Source organism: Myzus persicae, unplaced genomic scaffold (assembly GCF_001856785.1).
Source record: "Myzus persicae strain clone G006 unplaced genomic scaffold, MPER_G0061.0, whole genome shotgun sequence".
Lineage (NCBI taxonomy): Eukaryota > Metazoa > Arthropoda > Insecta > Hemiptera > Aphididae > Myzus > Myzus persicae.
Window position 1 is genome coordinate 12,500 of NW_019100890.1, and position 11,120 is coordinate 23,619.

At 26.9% G+C, this 11,120-nt stretch overlaps 1 protein-coding gene across 1 annotated transcript; it reads left to right on the plus strand.

The window, feature by feature from the left end:
- The first annotated feature begins 973 nt into the window (after positions 1-973).
- On the plus strand, positions 974-9,463 carry LOC111026597 (lachesin-like). Its single transcript, XM_022304695.1, has 6 exons — positions 974-1,162; positions 3,454-3,695; positions 3,782-4,038; positions 4,675-4,938; positions 5,019-5,158; positions 9,321-9,463. The coding sequence occupies exons 1-6, from the start codon at positions 1,075-1,077 to the stop codon at positions 9,356-9,358; spliced, it is 1,029 nt and encodes a 342-aa protein (XP_022160387.1). The 5' UTR covers positions 974-1,074; the 3' UTR covers positions 9,359-9,463.
- Positions 9,464-11,120: the final 1,657 nt, after the last annotated feature.

Consider the following 11,120-nt stretch of genomic DNA (forward strand, 5'->3'; position numbering starts at 1 on the left):
CAAGTTAAGAAAGACAAATATATCATAGAGGAGAAGGATATTGAATGCCGCCATGAAATTATTTGCAACAGTATTATGGAGGAAGACGTTGATATCCATATCATAAGACCTTACTGCACCAAATATGCATAGAAAGCCATATTGAATGTAATTAAAAAAAAAATGTATGACATGGATATGCCCTGTTTGTAACCATGACATTGGATCGGAGTGTGTTTTGTGTGATTCTTGCTTAGTATGGTTTGATGCAACTTGTGTTGGATTTAGTATAAAATCAAAACGCACAGGATCGTATTGGTTTTGTACTGGTTTTAAAGAAAATAAGAAATAAATACAATGAAATTAACAAATAAATAATAAATCAATCATATTATAATATTATCATGAATCCTCACTGTTTCTCAAATCATCAAATTACTAACTGAATACTGATATAACTACCTAAAAGTGGTATTCCTATTCGTGTATGGTCGGGAGTTTCTTATCTTACCGACTATGGTCGGGCGTATAGACACAGCAATAATTAATTTTAAACTTACTAGGTAATACTATTCAAAATGATTATTGTGTTCATTATTTAAAATGTTTACTTATAAAATAAAAACTTTGAAGTTGTTAGTTGTTTTAGATTTTGATCCTTTAGTCCACGTCCTATAATGGAAAAAAGGCCTAATAAAATTACTAATTAGTTATTTTAAGAAAAAAAATAATGCCCATAAATTTCATAATTTATTATGACTTAAGAGTTATCATTGATATTAGACGAATAGATTCTGTCGTTGATAGATGGCAGCACTAGTATATAAGAGTTTCCGTCCCGTCGATAAGAGCACGGGTGCATATAATATGTTAATCACCTCGATACAGCACCGCTGTAACCTGGTTATATCGTATTTGGTTCGACTGTCTATTCTCTTTGACTCAACTCATCCGACGACATTGCTTCCCTTCACCCTAATAACTCAAACGGCATTAATGATTACGCAAACAATTGTTATTCTACTTTGTGTTTTTTGCTGCGTATTAACAGTTATTCATTTCTAAATTTCTCTTTCGCGGAAGACGTTTTATTATATGACTAAATCAGCAATTGTCGATATGGCTTGCGGAAATTCCGAAATGAAAATGTATGGAGTACTCTTCTTCCTATGCATACAACTCGGTAAGTAAATGTGTAACACTAATGGAGGCGGTCATCATAGTTAGATCGGCTGATGGTCTGAGCCTATATCCGTTGTCTAACTGATTTCATGACCAGCTCCCGTCCAGTGGTATGTTTAAGTGAAGAAGTTAAAGGCTCTATCCCCCCATGTTATTATTTTTTTATTTACTTGTACTACTTAGTAGATCACTATCCATGTTGCAATGTTCAATGCTACTATTATAGATATGTGTAGAAGTCTGTGGTTAATAAAAACATTAAACATTATATTATGTACAGATCATTGACAAAACGTATCAAATGTAATATCTATCTCTGACCTACTCTTAACAGTAAACTTTTGGATAAACACTAGTATCAGTTTTTGGGCTTCTTCGTATTTTGTAGCATTTGTGGTTTATATCTTTTTTAGGCACCTATCCACATTATTTAACAGTTATAATAAGTACTGATTAAGATACATACCTATACTTATATTTTAGTTTGTGGTTTATAAGATATTAACAGTTTTGAACTTAAGTTTTGAAACCTTATGGGCCACTCCCAAACAAAACTCCTATACTTAGTTTAAGCTAAGAAAAATAGTCAACCGACTTGTGCTCAAGGGCATTGCAATATTACACGGTAGATATACGGTTAGTTGACTCAGTGAGTGGCGACAAACGAGTGTTCCTTGACTTATCTCCGCCAACTATGTTTCTCAACTTGAACAAAGTATGTAACTTCTATTTGGACTTTTTATAGTTATTTTAGTATCAGTACATTATTTCATTACAAATTGTATATTACTAAATTTTCCTACTATAATACTATACCTACCATACTAAAGGGTAAGAATAGAAACTTGTTTTTAGTAAATAATTCACAAAAACTTTTGCAATAGTTATTGTTAGAGTTGGGTTGTCGATGACCTAAAAGACACATAAACAACACTGACAAAAATGCCCTAAGAATAATATTCCCTAAAAATTCCAAAAATTAATTTAAAAATAACCAACCACTTAAATAAATGAAAAAATTGTATTTAAAAATAATTAATTTTATTAGAGATATGGGTGTGATAATGGGTATCAGAGTAATTTAAAATATCAATGAGTTTAATTACAACAAAAACCCTACAATAATAATAATAACAATAAATTTAAATAGTATTTTCTAAGTTTTGTCCAATATTCTTTACTGTGCTGTTGAATAGTAGAACAGATTCATTACACAGAAAATATCTACATATTCTTCTTTATTCATTAATTTAAACTCAAGGGCTGAGCTCTATATTTTAACAAGGTTGGTTCCTACACAAGTTTGACTATTGAATGATACATAATAATCAATTTGAAAATAATAATAATTATTTTTTCTTAGTATAAAAATATATATATCTATTAGTAATTTACAACCTAAACAAAAATATTAAACTTAAATTTGAAGAGTGAGATTCATATTAAATGATAATAATAATAATAATAATAATAATAAACATTATCAACAAATTTAAGGGCTCTTGTCAATTTGTATGAATGTATTTCATATTTAATTATTAATTTAAATAGTGATATTTCTCATACAAATGTATCAGCTGTTAAATAACATATACCTAAAATTTAAAGCTAACTAGAACTTTGTATCATTTGAACATTTTATATTTAAATTATGCTTATTATACTACCTATTAATATGTTGCATATTATGTCAATAATATTAATACATTTATTTTTATTAAACTGTATTTTTTTTCTGAACTTCTTGTTGATTCATTATCAATTATTTCCAAAAGTATGAAATTAGATCAATTATTATGTTGAAAGCATAAACACCACCTCCGTATAAGAAAAATATACACAATAAATTTAATAAATTTTTTTGATTGAATACATTTTAATAAACTGTGTTTATAACAAATATATTTATTTTTCATTGTTTTTATATTTAAAACAATATATTATATAGACTACAATACAATTTACAGGGTAATTTTTAAGCATGCTCATCCTATTTTTATGTTAAAATTAAGCATATATTCAAATTTTGATTTTTAGAATTTTTAAATATACTTGGAACTCATATTTTTGAATACTCAAGATTTTTTTGTATCATCTCTTCCACCTTTAAATATTCCACATATTTATAATACTTATAACTTACTCTTAAATGATATCAACAAACAAAACTCCTTAAGAGAACAAGTATAATATTCTTACCTGTAAATTATATAATTTGTAAATTTACTGCAATATTAAAATTGACAACTCAAAATTATCTAATTATTAATACAAATTAAATTTTAATTTTAGCTTATTCTCAAAGATCACCTATGATATCACATATTACACAAAAACTTGTAAAAGAAGTTGGTGATACGGCAGAAATGGCATGTACAACATTATATGCCCAGGATTTCAACGTTTTGTGGGTTAAGGTTGACAATGAAAAACTAACTGAACCTATCATATTCTCATCTGGAGGTTCACTTATTGTCAGTGATCCAAGATTATCATTGAGACGAGAGATGGACAACAATCGATACATATTACGGGTATCCAGAGATATCATGAAAATAGCTTCCAAGCTCTGCATGCTTATTAAATAACAATCAAATATGGAAATAATATATGTTTTCAGATTAATGATATTCAAGAAACTGATGCGAGTCTCTATCGCTGTGATGTGGTGCTTGAAATTAATAAAAAAATATCAGCTTCTGTTGAGTTAGTGATACGTAGACGTCCATTTATTTCTGACAACTCGACCAGATCATTAGTTGTAAAAGAAGGTCAACTAGTGGAACTTGAATGTTATGCTGGTGGATTTCCTAGTCCAAGAATTTCTTGGAGGCGAGCAAACAATGCAATTTTACCTATTGGTGGATCAATGTACAGGTACAAAACATAATAGAAATATAAAGTGGGCAAGATGGTATTGCTTTGTTGTACATAAAGTATTGTGTGGGTTACTGTAGTAGATGTGTTAAATTAGAATTCAGTGATATAAATATTGTATACAAAAATCGACTCTGAGCTTAGACGGGTCTGTCAGCTTTCATAAGTATATTTCATAAGATATTACTATTATAGAAATTTATTTTACTATGAAACATTGATTGGAATTAATTTTTTTCTAATATTGCTATTGAATTTTCAAACATTCAACATTTTAAGGACCAATCTTAAAAAACCAAATAAAAAACTGATTTTGAGGAAAAATACCTGTTTTTTTTTAAAAAAAATGTCCTCTTGAGATTTTGAAAACTTTTATGAATATTTTACTTTTGATCCCCCAATGTATCATAAAGATTCACTTTCCAACATTAAAAAATGCTGAAGTAGAAAATGAAATCATTTTTAGTGCTTTAAAAAGTGATAACAGACAGAAAAAACACATTATTTTAAAATCAATACATACATCCGTCCGCTTAGAATCTATACTAAATACCTACATTAGCAAATTAAAAGTTAATTCATACATGGTTAAAATGCTAAAACTGATATAATCAAAGCATACATTTGATGTTATAGAGGTAACATTTTGAAGATTCCTGCTATAACAAAAGGAGATCGTGGAACCTATTATTGTGTAGCTGAAAATGGTGTTGGAAAAGGTGCCAGACGTAATATTGCCATTGAAGTAGAATTTGCTCCAGTAATTACAGTTCCTGAAACTAGTTTGGGACAAGCTTTACGTTATGACATAGATATTGTGTGTCATGTTGAGGCGTATCCTCCACCAGCTATCATTTGGTTAAATAATGGAGTAGAACTATCCAATAATCAACATTACAGGTATACTACATTTTTGGCACTCATAAAAATCTATGCAGTTAAATAAAACTTAATGTGGTTTTACTTTGACAATATTTTAGTATATCACATTTTGCAACCACAGATCAATTAACAGACACTACATTACAAATTATCACAGTTGAAAACCGTCAATATGGTGATTATATTTGCAAAGCATCAAATATATTAGGAACTGCTGAAGTAACAGTTACTCTTTATGGTAAATATTTCTTAAATTAATACATACATAATATCTTATGCATTTCAGTTAAATTGTCTTCTTGTATAGGAAATATGGAATAATATTAAGTATAATTTTAAATTTGTGGTGATAAGTTTCTTGAGTTTCCTGTATTTGTTGAAATTCTTCCATTGTTTTATTTATTAGTATAACAATTATTAAAATTCGACATTGGAAATATCTTAGGGGTTTAAATAAATCAAAATTCAACACAAACTCATTTACTAATAAGTTTGTACCTATCTCTCAAAATGTATGTGTGTCTCATGCTTTTTTATTAATATTACCTACCCAATATTTATATTATAAGATGAAATCAAACTTCTATACAACAAAATAAATAACAATACATAGAAATTATATTTATTATTGTAATTAATTAACTAACCCCATTAAGCTCAGCTTGTGGGGGAGTTAATTAATTTGAGAACTTTAAATCCAAACTGAGATCAATATAATATTTTAATATGCATACACATTATAATATACATATAAAATATTTTTTTTCAAATAACTTAAAACGATTCTGTTATTGTATCCATGGTTATTTTTCAAATAAACATTATTGGAAATTATTTGTTTATGTGTAGCCATTGGCATTGAATTATAGACCTTAAGAGAAACAGTTGTATCAATATTCAAAGACAGTTAAAAACACGGTTGAAAGTGACCTGCGGGTGTGTTTAAAACTTTAAACTTTGAACTGTTAATGTGGTATGTCCCTGTAATTAATCCCTCATAAATACATGAAAAAAAGTTTGAATTAAATAATAAGAATTCGAATAATTATTAATTCTGAATTTTATTTTAAAACTATGTACCACGTTAGATGCAAATGTAACAATAACATTTTCTATATCAATTTAAATATTTTTCTATGTACAAAATTTCCGAATTGTTGAATTGGTCTTAAAACATACAAATACATACCCATGTCTTCATTTTATGCATAGCTAAAAAACTTCTCTCACATGTAGCTGATACAATAGGTAAAGACATGACTGCTTGAAGAAGTTTGTATAAGCTAGAGAATACACTTTTTGTTAATATATTTTTCATGGTTTCATATTCCTCAGTTCTTAATTAAAATAAACTGTTCTGGGTCATTATCGTCTCCTTTTAAATATTAAGTTTTGATGAATTCTATAAACCCTAAATTGTTGCATTGACCATGCGGATATCATGCATTGCATTTTCTCAGTTATCCAGGTACCACTATTTTCATAAAATTGAATTTAATTACTAAGTTATTTAAGTTTTATTGGTGGTTACGTACTCTAATCACCATGCATATGAATTAACAACATAATTTCTTTTGATAACTCAAACTTCTTTATTACAAACATATTTTAAAATACAATTAAATTTTATTTAAAAAAAAAAATGTTTACCTATAACAATGCAAATAAAATGTTTTTGTTTAAATATAAACTAACTTTTTTTGTGTAAAATCTAGGGATTCAAACTGAAATGATTTTTTGTGGTTAATGGTTTTAGTTCTTCTATTTTTAATAATATTGGTCCTACATTTTATAGTTACTTAGAACTAGGTTTTAAATTTATAAAACCAGTTAATTTTGTTTTTTAATAATTTTTTTTAAAAATAATATTAATAATGTATATCTACTATCTACTATTATAAAAAAAAAACTACATACACTAAGTATAAATTTAACTTTATTTAATACTTTTAAACTACTGCAATTTTTTTATATATAAGTTTATAAAATTACTTTATAATAAATCATACTATAATTCTAATATGTAAGTAATAACTAATAAGTATAGTTTAATATAAATTATAATATTTATTATTTACTAGTTCTATATGAATACTTTTACTATTGTTAATAGTTATTGTTATACATGAACATTGTGTATATTATTCAGAGTGTTTCTTTTTAAAGGTAACACTAAATAATTCTGTCCAGTGACATCAGATTGATATGCGATTTTCGGGAGGAGGTAGGGAATACATAAATACACATTTCTTGATGATTTTTACATTTTCAGATCTTTCCCTGTGCGCATGTGCAATACAACTTGCATTTTTTTAAATGGCAACAGGTGTTTTAAATACCAAATTCTGATAGACCAAATTTTTTTAAGTCAATTTAGTCCTTTTCACATAGGTGGAGATCGGGGGGGGGCTTACGGGGGCTTAGTCCCCTCAAAATAAATGATTTGAAGTTAAAGACCCCCCTAAGAATATTAAACAAACAATACCGTAATTTTGTATAGTTTGCAGAACTTTTTTCATTATTTTATATTCTTATATCCACAATTATATAAGTGTACCTAGTACATTACATACACAATATTTACCAATTTATTATTTACGGTAACAAAACGAACAATTAAGTCACAATTCACAATAATATTATATTGTGTTTATATACCTAATATTGTACATATTTTGTACCAATTGGCCATCTATATTGAATAACATATTAAACCATTCTATTTTAGATGGGAAAAATATTATTTCTTTTCCTAATTTTTGTTAATTCTCGAGAAGCGATAGCTATTATAGGACTATCGCTATAGCTGTATTAAACCTATCGTGAAGTTTATCACTATTGAATGAATCGTTAACCGTATTGACCATTTTATACTAAATTATATTTTACTTATTGTTTGATGTTCTTGGGAATACATTTCTTTTGAGATTGTGATTTAGATTTTTAATAAATAATTTAGTTCAGATATGTTTGAAATATTTAAATTTAAATCGTTCATTAATTATTCTTTTTTTTATGTTTGTAACTATTTAAGTTGTTATGATAACGAGTCAACGAGAGCAATTTTTATGACTGATCTAATGTAAAAATTAGTTTGTTGGAGGTGTGGGGGCAATGCAATTGTCATCAAATATTTGAGCCCCCCTTAAAATTTCACAAGATCTCCGCCTATGCCTTTTCACCATAACTCTAAAATCAAAATTGACTAAACGACAACGAGTTTAAAATTATTTAATTTTTTAACAATCGTACTAGAATTTTATGAATTATTATGAAATTTTAAGCATTTCTTTTTGTATCCATAGGCTTGCACACATTATTAAATCATTTTAATTTAATTTTGAGGAATTAATTAACATAAATTAGACGTAAATATTTAATTTACTAAGAAAAAATTTATTAGATAGTTATTAGACATTTTTTATCCAAATAAATAATAGAAATTATTAAAATAAAAAAATTGTGTTTAATCTTTTCTCAGTAAATTAAACATTTACGTCTAATTTATTGATGTTAATTATTCCTCAAAATTAAATTAAAATTATTTAATAGTGTCTGAATTAATGATATAATAATATTCTACGGATACAAAAAAAAATGCATGAAATTTCATAATAATTCATAAAATTCTAGTATGATTGTTGAATAATTCAATAATTTAAATCAAAACTTTAACTGGTCATTTAGTCAATTTTGATTTTAGAGCTATGGTGAAAAGGACAAAATTGACTTAAAAAAATGCAAGTTGTATTGCGCAAGATCATCAAGAAATGTGTATTTATGTATTCCCTACCTCCAGCCAAAAACCGCATATCAATCTTATGTCTCTGGACAGAATTATTTAGTGTTACCTTTAAAAAGAAACACACTGTATATTGGAAAATGCAAATTACAATATTATACGCTATAGCTTTAGAGGTAATTATTATTAAATATCAATTTAACTAATTTCTTCTATGATTGATCATTATTATACATATTATTAGTGTATTACATAGGTATGTAACAACTAATAAATAAAAATCACAATTTTAATTTACTATAAAATATTAAAATTTACAAATTTAAATTGTAAGAAAGTTAAATTATAAAATTCAGGCTTAGATGCTTTTGAGAGATTCACCATTGTAATATGTTTGTCTTATGATGTAGGCTTGGAGTTGAACCAAATGACTAATAAATTAGAATTTCTGCACATCTTAAATTTCCTACAGTTAACTTGAGGTCTAGGTCCTTTACCAGGAGTTTGTGATTTGGTTTTAATTAATATTTCCTAGTTAATTGCTAACAAATAGTTATCATTTAAAAGTTTAACACAATTTGATTATTAGTTATTAATTAATCAATTATTTAATTTTATATGTATTAACTATGTACTTATTTATTTGTTTATTTTACAGAAACACTAATACCAGAATTGCCCCCTGCCCTTGAATAAATATCACCATGCTCAATCACTCAAGCTAGCTGCTGATATTTGTGTTTTGTTCTAGATACAGCTTACCTTTATTTTATTCACCTAATTTTTTTAATTATTTTACCGTCTAAGAACAATTAATTTATGAATAAGAACCTATATTATAATTATTTTCAATTATTTTTTTATAAATACTTTGTATAACTTCATTAATAAATTATTTATGTATTCCAAACTTATTTTATGCCTACTTTTATTTGTACACTAAGTAAATTATCTTATTTGATGATAAAAAAAGATCTATAGCTCAAACATTAAAACTACCTTGTAAAAATTAAATATTTGTTGGGCATTCTAGTACCTAATAACTGTAGGGATGGGCCAATACTAGATATCGGCCGATATCGGTGATATCAGTTTTATTGGTATCGGTTTTTTTTTCAAAACCGATATTTCAACCGATACCAAAAAAAAAAAACTTATCGATCAGCATAGTATTGATAGTATTATAATTCACAAATGCACAGGTTAGGTTATCAATAATCAAATACTATAGATCTGTCGTTGTTATCACATTACAATAACCACAATACAATAGATAACAATACTATATCTAGTATTCATCATCCATAAACAATTCCCAGATTATGAAAAAACTAAATTGCTTACAATTAGTACAATTTTAGATCCCAGATTCAAGGATAAAGTTTTTTCTGAAGAAAATGAAAAAAACATTGCAGTTAATAGCTTAAAACAAGAACATGAATCAGTGTATAATAGTTGGCCTAATATCATTTCAACATCTAATGAGCAAGAGAGTTCAACAGATAATAAAAAAATCGTTATTTAGAGATATATTGCCAGATTATAGAGAACTACAACAATGTAACACTGCCGAGTCTGAACTTAATACCTATTTAAATGAAGTCTTACTTAACGAGGACGATGACATCTATAAGTATTGGTCAAAATCGAAGTTCAGTGGATTAAAAGAATTGGCAAATAGATATCATTCTAGTCCATCTAGCTCAGTAGACTCAGCATTATGAAAAAACGACTTCCAACTCTTTAAAAATGATAAAGACTGGTTTGACAACGTCTTTTTAAAATTAAACCTTAATAAATCAAAAAAACATATTTTATAATAGTACTTTGTGCAAAACTCAAGTAATAAAATATGTGTTCACCCAACAAAGTGTAATGGAAACACATCTATAAACTTATCCCATCCATCTAAACCAAATAACTCCAATAGTATGCAAAAAAATAGTGAATAATTAGCAAGTAATAGTAAGTTGGTTTTTAGAATTTGCAAAACAATATTTCTTTTTAATTATATTCCAATATTTTAAAAATTGATGGTGAGATGAACTAGCTCTGCGGGTGCTGCCGATAGGAGACACCTCCTGTGTTATCTTAAAGTGGTTACCGATTTTGGAGACAGAGTCATTAAAATTCTATGTCACATCAGTAGATGAAAATCAATTAACTTTCAACTTAGTCACCTAGGTATGCACATCCGAAAAATAATTTAATTGTTTCAAGTATGTTACTATTTTTATGAATCTCTATTAAAGTGTCACCGCTGTAGCGAGCTGTGACTTTATTAAAATATTATAAATAATCTATTTCATTAAATTTAATCAATATTCTATTGCGCGTGGCCTCGAAACGTATATGTTCATAGATATATAACTACTCATATGAATATTATTTTAAAATAATATTCATAATAAATAATTCACAATGAAAAGTCGTGTTGCTTCTGTAGAGATGACAATGA

Excerpts from the sequence above, each read along its gene's own strand:
- LOC111026597 (XM_022304695.1), top strand. The coding sequence starts at position 1,075 with ATGACTAAATCAGCAATTGTCGATATGGCTTGCGGAAATTCCGAAATG. Across the intron at positions 1,163-3,453 it reads CTTCCTATGCATACAACTCG|CTTATTCTCAAAGATCACCT; the intron begins GTAAGTAAATGT and ends TTTTAATTTTAG. Across the intron at positions 3,696-3,781 it reads ACAATCGATACATATTACGG|ATTAATGATATTCAAGAAAC; the intron begins GTATCCAGAGAT and ends ATATGTTTTCAG.